Source organism: Zosterops lateralis (genome assembly GCF_965231275.1).
Source record: "Zosterops lateralis genome assembly, chromosome: 12".
In the NCBI taxonomy this organism is placed as follows: Eukaryota; Metazoa; Chordata; class Aves; order Passeriformes; family Zosteropidae; genus Zosterops; species Zosterops lateralis.
In genome coordinates this window covers 7744636-7758828 of record NC_139772.1, presented here as the reverse complement: position 1 = coordinate 7758828, position 14193 = coordinate 7744636, and the positions used below count along the sequence as shown (strand labels likewise).

Here is a 14193-nt window from a genome sequence, read left to right as displayed (position 1 = left end):
TGCTCAGCAAATAAAAAAATCTCTTCCCTATTTCCCTGAGCCTTGTACCAGGCCCAGAGCTTCCTGCAACAAACAGGCACTTCCCTGTGCTCCATGAACCTGAAAAAAAACCCCAATATAAAAGTCCTCCTCAAGTGAAATGATTCTCTTTATTCTTTTTCTGCCCTAATCTTGTAGCACAATTGCAGTTCCAGAAATGACACAAAACATTCAAGTCCATGGATGGTGAGATAAATTCAAGGTTGAGAGAAGATGAAAGAAAAAATAGACACTGAGCCTGATGGGCTTTGGATGGAACTTTACAGGGAATCAGAACACCAAAGGATCCTGTTATGGGGGGAACCACAGGCCCAGCTGGCTGCAAAATTAGAAATCTACAATTGAGAGGACAGAATTCACTGCTTAACCCCAGGCAAATTAATAGTGACTTTCTGTTTCACAGCTTAATATTTAAATAATGCTCCAATTAGTCGATGGAAGACATTTTGTTTTCTGTGATATGTATTTCTTTCCTCTCCAAGTCAAGGTGGTTTGCTTACAGGGTTAGTGGGGTTTTTGTTTGTTTTGTTTGTTTGTTTGTTTTGTTTTGTTTTGGTGGTTTTTTTGTGTGTGTTTGTTTTTTGGGGTTTTTTTTTGGGGGGGTTGGGGTTTTTTGGGGGTTTTTTGGGGGGTTTGGGGGTGGTTTTTTTTGGTTTTTTGGTTTTTTTGTTTGTTTGTGGTTTTTTGTTTTGGTATTTTGGGGGTTTTTTGGGGTTTGGGGGGTTTTTTTTTGGTTTGTGGTTTGGTTTTTGTGTGTGTGTTTGTTTTTTTTTGGGGGGGGTGGGGCTTTTTGGGGTTTTTTTGGGTTTTTTGTTTGTTTGTGGTTTTTTGTTTTGGTATTTTGGGGGTTTTTTTGGGGTTTTTTTTTGGGGGGGTTGGTTTGTGGTTTGGGGTTTTTTTGTGTGTGTGGTTTTTTTTTGTTTGGTTGGTTGGTTTTTGATGGTGGTGGTTTTTTTTTTTTTTTTTTTTTTTTTTTTTTTTTTTTTTTTTTTTTTTTTTTTTCCCTAACTAGATTGCCCTTGGATCTAGGGATAGCAGGTTTCCTCCAGAAACGGCACAAACAGTTACACTCCTCCAGCCTTTATTAACTCAAACCTCCCAAACCCGCGTGCCCACACCCCCATGTTTGTTAATTTGTCCATTGCCCTGCCGGGGAGCGCTGCCGTTCCAGCAGCAAAGGCTCTGCAGCTCCCGGCTCTCCCCTCCCGGTGCCCGTGCCCCGCAGCTTTGCTGCCCCCGCGGCATCATCCCGGGAGCCCTATGACCCTCCTCCAGGGCCACCAGCGGCTCTTCCAAATACCCGCAGTGCTCCGGAGATGGAAATATGCTCTGGGATGGTTTCAGCGAGCAGCAGATGAACCCCCACCCCGTTTCCGAACAAAGCCACTGAGCACCCTGGGCAGCCCAGCCCGAGCCCCTGACCGTGTTCATTAGAGTTATTTGGATGCACCACGAGGAATGCAAAGATCACTGTCCATGAAAAGCAGAGTTCAGTGTGTAAGCAGCATGGCACAGTGTCCGTGTGCTGGCTGACACCTTTAACCCACAATTACCAGGCTGGGTGTTTTCAGATGAAAGGCAGGAGAAATTGCTTGGTGGTCAGGGTTTTGCCCACCCTTTCCACTCTTTGCCAATGAAGTAATCCTTTTCAGTTGAATATTTTTATCTTTCTCTGTAGTTGCCAGTGTCTTTAACAGTTCCACCTGCTCCTCTTACCTCTACCCCTGCTGGTGGACGTGGAAATTGAGGAGGAGACCTGCATCACCTGTGTCTGTCACCAGCAGGATCCTGCAGTGTCCCCAGCTCTGGTGAGACACAGTGATGGTATCCTGGGATACTAATGTGTGTGTCATGCAGTGCTTGTATGCCACAAAGATTTTGGAGGGTAAAAAAGGGAGTATCTATTATTTTCTTTCCTCTGTCATCCTTTGACATCTGAGCCTCATAACAAGTTTGGGGTGCAATGTGCACTTCTGTCCCTTACAAAGACTTTGCACCTTTTCAAAAAGGCTTCCAGAAGGACACTGACAGTGCTGAAATCCCACTCAGTCTGCTTTTAGCAGCCCTGCTCAACTGCCCTGCAAAGACAGAGGAAATTTCCCCTGCTCTCTGGAGTAAGGTCCTCCATTACCATGTCAGAAAAGAAAACAGACTGCTTGGTAACTAAGGAAAACTGCTGACTTTACACCTGAGATAAGGCTCTATCATTTATACTAATGAGCTCACTGGTGGGGACTTTGAAAATTTTATGATAAAAAGTAGCTGTAGTCAGTGTTTGATGGAAATTACTATTTTACATTTTTTTTTGCTGAAGATAGACATAACTACTAATCATTTTCCCATTCAAGCCTAAAGAGAAGTAAGTGCAGGAAGAACTGTCCCAGTAGAAATTCAAAGATCTTGTAAGCAATCCATTATTATTATTATTATTATTAACCATGAGTTGGTCTAAATTCTTCTGGGAAAGGCTATAAACACTTTTAACTGTTTGTATAACAAATAAGTTACTCAGAAAAAGCCCTTACTGAAATACTAATATTTCAGGATTTTAATTGCCTGTGACTTATGGTTACAAGCTAACCTCCTAGGTCTGATAGTCCTGTCAGATTTGATTTCTGATGGAAGTGTGCCCTGGGATGCACCCTGGGGTAGCCCTGTGATAGTTTCAAGTATCACATATGCTCAATACGTGCAGTGAACAAGGGGAGGTATCTAATAGCCTTTGTTATTGTAGACTGTCAGAGGAGAAAATGACAAGTGTGAAGGAAATCTCTCAGCTACTGTAAGTTACAAAGACCTAAACCATTCAGTTCTGAGCTAGAATAAATGAGTCTGGCTGGAGAGAGCAACTCTGTTTATAAAACTAGCAAAAATGGAAGAAAACAAAGCAGTGAAAATAAGCAAAGAGGAATAAAGATGTCTCCAGCTAAAAGACTGGAAAACTAACTCAGGTTGGCATCTGTGTGAGATATGAATGAGATTACAGCAGGTTTATTCTCTCTCTGTGTCTTTTTTTTCTCTGCCTACTCCATTTGAGGTGTTTAGCCTCCACATAAACACTGGTTCAACCTCTGGAAAAGGTGACCAGAGATGGAACACAGTGCATGGGCTTCATTGCCTGACAGCACTCACTGCAGCATGCAGACCAGAAATAAATCCTAATGAAATATTCCACGTGGTGGTTGTCCCCCTCTGCAGCCTTGTTTTCTACCTGGGCCAGCTGTGTTTCTGCAGTGCTGTCTCAGCCACCTCACCCTCTGAACAATCGTGGTTTGGTGGCTTTAACTGATCCCTTTAGCAGAGCACTTTGGGAAGGGATGCTGGGGTGTGATAGGCACTAATCCCACAGCAGGAACAGCCCAAAGGAAACAATGAACGTGGACACTTGGCTGTGGGGTTAATGCTGCCAAAAATGAAAGGACAGACAAAAGGAAGAAAGTATTTAGCAAACAGGATAAAAGTGTGTGGAATGGATACATGAGGGACAGCTGGTTTATGGGCTGTCACTGAGGTATTTTCCAAGTCCACGAGTCCTGCAAGCACTGGGAATATGACAGACCTACAAAAAGAATCAGTGTGAGAGACTATAAGGTGGCTGAGAAGCTGGTCTTGCATGCAACTGATCCAAATTATCATAAAATTTGAAGAACACATTGCATTTTCCATGAAAATATAGTCAAATCCATGGCTATTGTATCTTTGTCTTCATGTGGCTCATCACAAGATTTTAATTTCCCAGCACTTAAAAGTTTGTCTACCTGTCTCCTTCCCTCCATCCTGCCATCCCTTTGTACCCAATACACAAGTGCAGAAATGTTGCTCTTGCTGCTTTTCCCCGAGAAGAGCAGCCACTAGAGGGAAAGATGCACACAGAAAATTCCCCTCAGCACCTCTGGGGGTTCCTTCGTAAGTAAAAAAAAGAAAAAAATCAGAATTTTACCCAGCATTTGTAGGGTGGTCTTATTTATCCTTTCAGATAAAGTATATTGAATGAGATTATTTTTAGTATTGCAGTTGCACTGTACATCATGAAACACAGCCAAAATTAAGGGCCAGGAGAAAAAAAAATCATTGGCTAAATTACACAGAGGAGATTGGATTACCTGTTCAAACAGAGCTCTTAATTCTGTGTATAAATAGAATCCACAAGCACAAGTGCACTGCAGTAGAAAATAAAGCCAGCCAACAGCCCCTAATAACCCTTAATTATTAGGAGTTTCAGTTAACATTTGGACAGCTTTGGTCTTAATTCTTTTAAGTTTGAAGAGGCAGCATGACCGAGGTGGCCCCATGAACAATTACAGTGAGCACACACGCTGTTCCAGCCCGTGCTGGCTTTAGCTGAGCCTTCTCTGGCAGCTTGGCCTGGGATTTTGCCCTGTTAAAATATAATTACCTATCTGAATGGCAACTAATTTCCAGTTTGAGTAATTCCTCTGTAACAATACACTAGTTTTGACAGAAGTCCATGACGAGAAAAACAAATCAAGCTCCTGACCTTGGCATCATTGCTCACTCAGGAAATTTTTGTACCTGAAAGAGAATCTGCTGATATTCCATGCAAGTAATAAATTATCTCACATCATCAGTCAATACAGCAACAGAGAACTGTGGCTGTGCATGCCATAGGTAAATGCAACTTAAAACAGACATCTCAAGGTAAGACTGAAATATAATGTGTTTTTTTTAAAAAAAAAAATCAGCTTGATAGTGCTATACTATGGATGGACATTTACAATTGTATAAACCAGAATGTTTAATATTTGTCTCAGAAATAGAGTTCTCAAATGCCCTTAGCAGTGAGCTAATATTCTTTCCCATTTCTAAAGTTGCCCTATGTAATATATGTGTGAGATCAGGAGTCAAATGCTGTATTGCAGGCAAGCAGTAAAATGCAGAAGATGACATTTATTATTAAGTTGTCTTAATAAGCTGAGTTGTTCTTCAAAATATACAAGCCCCACTACCTGTGCAGCCCAAGGATCCTCCAAGGTAGATAATATGACATTAATTTATTGCTGCAATCCCCACTTTGGTTAAGACTGTGTAACTCTTTCCCCTTTGACCTTCTGTGTGTAACTACCTGTATCCATCAAAAATTCCCACTCCTGAGACTCAGATTTGCCAAAAATGTGAACCGCAAAATTTGAATTTTTATTTCAACATTTTATCAGGTTTTTTAATCGTTACAAAACACATGAAGACACAAGGAAAACACTAAGCTTATTTTGCTTGATATTCTCTAGCCAGAAGTGAGATCTAAAAGTAGAAATCAGAGCTATTCTTCTGTGGAGCAAAGTGCGCGATTAATGTTGGGAAGCAACCTGGCTTCATTTGATCACATAAAATCACAGAAGGTTGAGACAGGAGTACACACAACCTATATGCTACAACCTGGCAGCTGCAGTCAGGCACACAGACACTCCCTGGTGTCCATCTCTGGCCTGGTGCTGTTCTCTCCCAAACCTGTCTGTGCCAATTTATGTTTTTTATCTGCTGAGTACGACCTGCACAGGCAGGCAAGTGGCACATCCTGGGCCTTTTTATTGTACAGTGTGGAGCATCACAGATAATTCTGCTGGCTGGCACCCTAGCAGTGCATCTGCTCCTGCTGTGCACTCTCTCAGTGAACTCAACCTGCTCTTTGAGATACCTTAATTGCTTGCTGTGGAATCTGAAGGTGACACCACAAGCAAATCACCATAAATACATAAACCTCTCTTACAGCATCAAATCAGATGGTTCTAGATAGAGCACAGTATGGATCAGCAAGAGCTGTCTTGCTCTAAATTTCATTTTCACACATCTTCAGACTTGGTACAGAATCCCAGCAGATGCTTGGGAAGAGAAGTATCTTAAGTTTATATGGGCATAGATAAATCCCTGAATTGCTTTTTGTTGTTTGTAGTTCATAAACTAATATAGCAGTGAATAAACTGCATTTTCAGAATTGTGAACAAACTGCACTTCATATAATTTATCCAGTTATGGACCAAACCTTGCATTTCTTGCTAAAGAAGGATTAAATCAAAAGGCAAGTAGTCTGTGAAAAGGTGAATTTATACACAGTGAGCTAAACTCTTGCTAAATTATTCTCTTGAAGGAAACATAAAGGTTTCCAGTAGATTTCTCTTTACTTCTTTTCAGAGAAGCTTATGCTTGTCCCCCTTAGAGACTTTCTTTATGAGTGAAGCTGAAGTAAAATGTGTAGTGATACTGAGTTTTAAGGATGATTTTCCCAAAACAGGATTAAGGTTCACTGAGAGTGTAATGGAGGGCAGGTAATGCTGCTGCTTGGTGGCTAAACTATATTTTGGTTTCTCCAGGTAAAAGTTCAGTACTTATGAGCTTTAAGCTTGCTTCTGTTAAGAGATAAAAAACCAGGTTATTTTGGTCTCTCCACAGTATTTTTTTTTTCTGGTACAAAATAAGCAACCCTCTTGTGATCTGAGCAGAATAGTAACCAGTCCTGAAGTGGTGTTTAAAGGACTTAATGAGGATCAATTTTTTTTTTTCCCTTGCAGATTATTTCCAAGTTGTTTGTCTTTTTTTTCTTTAACCTTGGGTGAAACATTAGGGGAGTTGTACAAACTCATAGTCTGCAGTCAATCTGTCAATACTGAGGTCAGGGTGAGTTACCACACAATGGACAGTTCATGTATTTTCACCATATCCACAACAGTTTTTTCTTAAAAGCAAACTCCAAAGAGCTCTGCCTGACAAATATATCCATTTCAGACTAACATCTGCAGCATCTATTACAGTTTGCAAACACCTTGACACCATTTCTGTTGTACCTCAATGACCATTGCCCTCTTGGATCTCCATGGCATTGACTAACAAGTAATCAGATGGGGTAACTTAATTCCTGCCCCTCTGTAAACATCTGGATTTGCAATCCTCCACTCCTAGATGGGGAGCTCTTTGCTCACATCACTATTTATGCCACGTGCTTATCCATCAGTCCCACATCCTCCTGCTGACCACCTCTTCTTTGTGCCCAGTGTGAGCCAGAGACTGTTGTTAATACAGAGAGAATCAGCACAACTGCCTGGCGCTGCATGTGACATTTAATGCAAATGAAGTCAGGTCTGATTTGCATGGCAGGTGTTACTTTATTACAGCCAGAGCTGCAGAAGCTGGATGCTACAGTGCTAGTCAAGTGTGCAACACTGAAAGTCCCTGACAGCGAGGGTGTCTGGCACAGGAATCTTGGCAGCCCCCCTTGTCTGCCTGCCCACCTCCTGTGTGAGGTAAAGAGACAAATTTGTTCATTTTCCCAGGTGCCCCTTTCTTGTTTTTTCTGGTACCTCCATCCACCAAACCATCAAGGTAGTCAAGGAGCTTGGGGGTAGAAGGCCCACCCAGCTCCTGCCAAGGGGTCACCACACCAAACAACTGCCAGCTCTGGCAGACCCTCCTGCACTCAAACCCACAAGCTACACCTAAAAGCTCTATAGCATGAGAGAATTCATTTCTGTCATGCACAAGAAGTGTCTTATAAGAGAAATACATGAAATTTTTATGAGTCATGTGTGTTGAAAGAACGTGTATGTTTCTTTGAGTCAAGCACTCAAAAAAATTAAAAGGGTAGAGTCATAGTCATGGTCCTCCAGTTTCCATTTCCCCAAGTCATCTCACCAAAATGACAAGAATGCAAAATGCTCATTTTCACTAACTTTAATTTGGTTTAGCCTTATAAGTACCACTTAGAAACATTAATTTTATTTTAAAGTTTCTGATTTCAGGCTCAGTTAAGACAGCCAGCAGCAATAATATACTGTGAATCTTAAGCTCATGTCTTGAAGTAAAACACAACACAACACACACACACACACACACACACACACACACACACACACACACACAGGCTGTGGCTCCACCCACTCACTTTCTACTTCTCAGGAGAAATTTTGTTTCTATTTTGTTATCTCCCCGACTCCTTTCTGACCGCTGTTCTTCCCCTACAATCATTTCCCCTACAAATCAGTGTAGTGATTTGTACACTGATTTCCAGGCTGCATCACTGCTGAACATGTGAAGCGCGGGGTATTTTGACCCTCCCCGAGGAGGCTCCTGATGCCATTGGCTCCCGCTACATCCCGTCCCCTCTCAGGCAGCCAGTACCAACCACGGGCAGGCTCTGACACTCCACAGACTGTCTGAACAACTTTACAGACACGCGTTTAACTTAGCAGGGCAGTCATAGGAATAAAGTTTTATTTATGGCAGAGAGAGAGATCACTTTCCCAGGTAAAGAAATGTTACTAATCACACAATCGGACCAGCACAATAAAATAAAGTAAAGCCTTTACCAAAATTCACAATGATTTGCAGTGGAGCCCAGTTTTGGATGACATTCAGTTTCCCAGAGAAGATGCTACAAACTCCATAAAAGTTTTTTATCTCTGAAGTTTAACTTTGTAAACAGATCTGCCAGTTAGAAAACAACTCTGTTCCAGTCGTTTGTTTCTAATCTCTTCATTCACAATCCCGGGCGACGTGTTTTTTTTGACAGCACATCCAGAGCGAACACAGACAGGTCAGGCGTCCACGGAGACAGAGCAGTCTGCGCTTCAGGAGACAGGGCCGAGCCTAAACCGCGCTCGGGCCGGTCGCACGGCGGGGCAGGGCAGAGTCCGGGCCCGGGAGGGGCTGTCCCTGCCGGGGGGGCGCTCCGCGGACAGGAGAGGCTCTAGACGCTGCCGGAGTTCCTTGCTCGGGAAGCCCTGCGGTTTGTTCCTCCCCGGGCTGCGAACGAGGCGGCTGAAGGAGACAGCGGAGCCCGGGCACTGCTGACAGGGGGACCCGCGGCTTCCCTCCCTCGGTGCGATCTGCGGCGGGAGGGGCGCGGGGCCACAGCCGGGGATGCTCCGGCTGCTCGGAGGCGGCGGCGGCAGGCCTCTGCCCGGCCAGCAGCCCGCTCCCCTCCGCCCGCCTCGGCAGGCTGCACCGCGGAGAGCCGCGGCCCCGCTGCGCCCCACGGGCCCCCGGCCCGGCTTTGCCCGACGGCGCGGTCCGAGCCCCGCCCGCCTCAGCCCCGGCGCTCCTACCTCCGGTGTGCGGTGTGCGGTTTGGCGCGGTGTGCGGTGCGGTGTGCGGTGTGCGGTGTGCGGTGCGGGCGGCTGCCGGGCACCTGCTCCCGCGCCCGCGGCCGCGCCGCCCCACAAAAGCGGCGGCGTTGGGCGGCGGCGGGCGGACCGCGCGGCCATTGGCGGCCCCGGCTGGGCCGGGCGCGGCGGAGGCGGGCGCGGGGCGCTGACGCCAGCGCGGGGCCGGTGGGGAGGCGGGGCCGCGCCCCGCGCCGTCTTTGTGCTCGCCGGCAGCCCCGGCAGCGCCGCCGCCTCCCGCCGCCTCCCTCAGCCCCGCTCGGCGCGGCGGGCGGCTCCGCTCCGCTCGGCTCCGCTCGGGCCCGCTCCGCACGCAGCGCTCCGCGCCGCGCTATGTGTGCCGGCGCTCCGGTGCCTCCCCGCGGCCGCTTCCCACCCGGCGGGGCGCGCTCGGCCCCGCTCTGAGCGCGGCGGGGCAGGGCAGGGCAGGGCAGGGCGGCGAGCGGAGCGGAGCCCGGACGGTCCGCCCGGCGCGGGGCGAGGGGAGCGCGGCCATGCGGGGCCCGGGGCTGGCGCTGGCGCTGGCGCTGCTGCTGGGCGCGGCGTGGCTGGCGAGCGGGCAGAACGAGACGGAGCCCATCGTGCTGGAGGGCAAGTGCCTCGTGGTGTGCGACTCCAACCCCACCTCGGACCCCACCGGCACGGCGCTCGGCATCTCCGTGCGCTCGGGCAGCGCCAAGGTCGCCTTCTCCGCCATTCGTAGCACCAACCACGAGCCCTCCGAGATGAGCAACCGCACCATGATCATCTACTTCGACCAGGTGGGGCGGGCGCTCCGGGGCTCGGGGCTCGGGGCGGGAGAAGTTGCCGGGGCCGGGCCGGGGCCCTGGGAGGGGAGGGGATGGGAGGGGAGGGGGGCTCTGGGGCCGGGGGCAGCGGGGCTGGGCGGCAGCGGCCCCGCGTTGGTGCTGACGGTGCCCTTCCCTTACAGGTACTAGTGAATATCGGCAGCAACTTCGACTCGGAGCGGAGCACCTTCATCGCGCCCAGAAAAGGGATTTACAGTTTTAATTTTCACGTGGTGAAAGTGTACAACAGGCAAACCATCCAGGTCAGCCCCGAGGCCGTGGCCGGGCTCCGCGGGAGGGAGCGGGCGGGTCGGGGCGGTGCGGGCGGGACGTGCCCCCAGGGCTGCCGAGGGAGCGCAGAGCTGCGGCGATTCTCCGCTCGGGGGGACGGTGCCCGAGGGGCCGCCGAGCCCCGACAGGCCCCCGCTCGGCCGCTGTCCGTGTGAGCCGTCCCGGGATGGGAGGGGGCCGGCTCCTGCCGCCCCTCGCAGCTTGTCCGGGCCCTGGGGCTGCCCCGCGCCGCGCAGCGCCGGCGGAGCATCCCTGCACTGAGCCCGCGGGAACCGCGGCCCCTGGCGGGCTTCTCACCCACTCCCCTGTGGCACAGGGTTTCGTAGGGATTTGGGGTTCAGGGAGGTGCCTATGGCATGGAAACGATAATGAATCTGTGCATGTCTATACAGCTACCCTGTATGTACCTGCCTCTTCAGTGGGGTGTGATGCATCTGCTGCTCTAGGTAGGGTTAATAAATTACCGGCCTGAAGCCAGGTAGCATAATCGAGACAGGAAATCTGTCTGTATAATGATGCACTTTGCAAAGGTGGATGGACAGCTGTATAGCACCGTTCTGGTGCAAGTGGCTCAACACCTTTAGGTTGGGCAGGTAGTGTGTTTTTAATGCGGGCTCCGGCAGTCCCGGGATCATTAACGCGAGCTTAGCAGAGCTTATTGACTGTGTTGTGGCATATTGTCTTTGCTGCCTAACAAAGGAAAACTACCCCTTGAATACACTTCAAAGGCCCTGACTCTGGCGGCTGTGGCTCTGCTCCTCGCTGTCTCTGAGGTTTCGCATAAAGCCATCTTTCAATAAGTACAAGCAGACCTCTTTTCATAGCCTGAAAACACAGGCACCCTATTGAAATTCTCCAAAATAGGATCAATGTTCTTCTTTATATGCACCGAGTGTTTTGATGTCGTTGTCAGTCTAAAACAGTGGTGAAAGACTTCTTCCTTTGGAGTACATACCTTAGCTGGGTTTAGATTGGTATTTCTTTTTTATGGGGCTGGGGTTTCAGCTGTCAAAAGAGGCCTTTCCTTAACTAAGCATTTTGCCTGTTAGGTGAGCCCCAGCGGTGCCATTGTCTGACTTTAATTGACAGAGGGCTTTGTTTTATCTTGCTCTTTAGGTGAGTTTGATGCTAAATGGGTGGCCAGTGATTTCTGCCTTTGCAGGGGACCAAGATGTGACCCGAGAAGCTGCTAGCAATGGAGTCCTGATTCAGATGGAGAAAGGAGACAGAGCTTATCTAAAACTGGAGAGAGGAAACTTGATGGGAGGCTGGAAGTATTCGACATTCTCTGGATTTCTAGTGTTCCCGCTTTAAATCACTTCTCATCCAAGAAAAGGGAGAAATCTCTTACAAATTCCCACGTCAGAGCTGGGTTTGAAGAGTCATGGACAGCAGACTTTTTACATTCAAATATTAAAGAAGCTTAATCCTGCTTAGGTTTGTGTACATCTGCTTTGAAGAATTACTACTTATTTTTGTTGTGTTGCAGCCAACAGGCGGGAGACACTATAATTGATCAAACCCCCATTTATATTCTTCTCTCTCCTCCCACAAAATTAGTTCCCATCTCTGTGTCATTGGTGTAATCTACCACTGTTCCCCCATGGCTTCTGCCTCACACAAGTAGACTTTAGATATTTTCATTGTCCTTTACAGCATATTTTGTAGTTTTGTTTTTAAAACATGTTAATCTTGACTCTTTCTCTGAGTTTGACTTTTAAAAAAAAAAAGAAAAAAAAAGCAAAGTATTTTTTGAATACATGGATGCCATGATGGAAGGGAAAATGCAATTCTTGCTGTGTACTGGCTGGCAAAAGGAAAAATTTATACATGAAGAACTATCCACAGCCAAGGCTGACTAGAGTATTTCAATATTTCTATGTAATTCTGAGTGATTGTGAAATTTAAGGCTGCTAAATGTTTTGACGCTTGTTTTTGCTCTTGTACAACGTGGCCCAACTAAACGCCAGGAAGTATATTGAACTTTTACTATTACTCTGTAATATATGTGTGAATATTGGAAAATTAATTTTTGCTTTAATTCAATAAAGTTTAAATGGGACTTTTATTTTTCTTAACCAGAAATAAGGTTTCTCAATTGCAGGCAGGCGGAGGGAGGAGGCTCGGCGGGGCCCCCCCTGCCCGCAGCTCCTCCCCAGCGGCCCCGGCCACGGGAGGAAGTTGGACGCCGTCTCTCTTATTTATAGCATTTATCTGTATTATATTCTCTAAACCAGATGGCATTTTATATACGGCCGCCTAAACCCACCTGACCGTGTGCACTCGAGGCTGGCACTATTGATCCGCTGGGTATTATTTGTTTACCGTCTTTTGAAGATATAAATGCTATAATTTTTGCAGTACTCAAAAGAGATTACTACTTTTATTAAAAGGTGCGTACCGAGGATTTTCGATTGTATCTAAACTTTAAAGTGAAATAAATCGGTGAAACGAGCCCCGGGTTCTGTGCGGGGCGCGCCAATCCCCGGCTCCCTGCGAGGAATTTAATCAGCTCCAGGAATGGGGGGTGGGTTTAACACGAGCACAATAAGCAACGCTTCTCGCTTTATTCACAGGTCCTGCCTGGAAAGTGAGCGGCGGGGCGGGCGAGGGGCGGCGGTGGGAGCGGGGCCGGCCGGAGCCCTCGGACTCGGAGCGGAACCCACCACCCTGCTGGCAGCTCCTGCTCTCTGTCACCTGCGGGCAGCGGCCAAAAACGCCTCCTGGCCCAGGCCGTGCTGGGCGCCCCGCTGGAGCCGGGCCGGCCCTTCCCAAAGCGCTCCAGGAGCTCCCCGGAGCCCCGGCACCTGCGGGCGCTGCCAGGAGCCGTGCCAGGGACAGCTGACACCTGTGAAGGCGGGATAATGACGGACCTGGAGTTACAAACTGCTCAAGACAGCCACCACATCGCATCCTCCGGCCGCACGCTCCGCTCCCGACGCGAGACTCTTTATTGCTCTCCCCTAAAGCTGCTCACACCGCGCCGCCTCCCTCCGCCCTGCCCGGCCGCCAGCCCCGTGCCCTCCTCTCCAGATCTGCAGGGCCAGCGGAGCAGCCCGTGCCTCCCGGGGAGTGGGCAGGGAGGGAGAGAGAAAGGGGTGGGTGGGGACAAAGAACAAAAATCACTGGGTTGCAGGAGAAAGGCGGGCGGCCCGGTGCCCCCATGGCACAGCAGCTCCCGGCCGGGCCCGCCGCGGGGATCCCGCTGATGGCCGCAGGTGCGGGGGCTGATGATGCTGATGCTCGTCTTTTGTTTCTTTCCTTTTCCCTCCTCTCCCTTAACGCGAAACAAATAAACCCGCCACCTTCCGCTGAAAGTTTTCCCCTGGTTCCGAGCGTCTCATTAATATTGTGCAGCTGGAAATTACATTACTCCGATCGCAGCAAATCGCTTCTCTGCGGCTGTTACAAAACGCCGCTGTGGCTGCTCAAAACAGCCTCGTCCGCTCCGCGCTGCTCCCTCAGCGAGCCCCGCACCCCGGGGTGGGCCGGGACTCCCGGCCGAGGAGGGAAAGCCGCCGCACCGAGACCCTCCCGCCGGGCCGGGGAGCCCTTGCCGGTGTCCTGGGCGGGGGCCATGACCCAGGACCCCTCCTCGGCTCCCTGGAGGGGCGGGCGGGTCCCCCCGCCTCCCCTTCCCCCCCAGCGGGGCCCGGAGGCTCCGGCGGGGCCGAGCCCGGTGATTTACTTCAGCAGACGCGTTGTGTTTAAAAACAGCCCCTTTCTGCCCTCCCTGCGCCCCCGGCGGGCAGGGAGAGGAAGGCCGTGAAGGTGCCCCCCGATGGGGCGGGAGACTTGCCCAGATCCCTGCCGAGCCTCCCGGGGCCGCCGCCGCCCGACGGGGCGAACGGGGCGCTGGCCTTCCCCAGGCAGCCGGTCCCACCCAGCCTCGCAGCCAGGGCCATCCCTACGCGTAGCCGGTGCTTTGGCCCCGTGTTTATGGCGGGGAAATGTTAAATGAACAC

General features: G+C 49.4%; 1 protein-coding gene across 1 annotated transcript; it reads left to right on the top strand.

Moving 5' to 3' along the window:
* Window positions 1-9643: 9643 nt before the first annotated feature.
* CBLN1 (cerebellin 1 precursor) lies at window positions 9644-12285 on the top strand (the record flags this gene model as incomplete). The annotated part of the gene is made up of 3 exons (XM_083869908.1): window positions 9644-9910; window positions 10081-10200; window positions 11345-12285. 3 exons carry the CDS (start codon window positions 9644-9646, stop codon window positions 11540-11542), a joined length of 585 nt encoding a protein of 194 aa, XP_083726034.1. The 3' UTR covers window positions 11543-12285.
* Between the last annotated feature and the right edge of the window lie 1908 nt (window positions 12286-14193).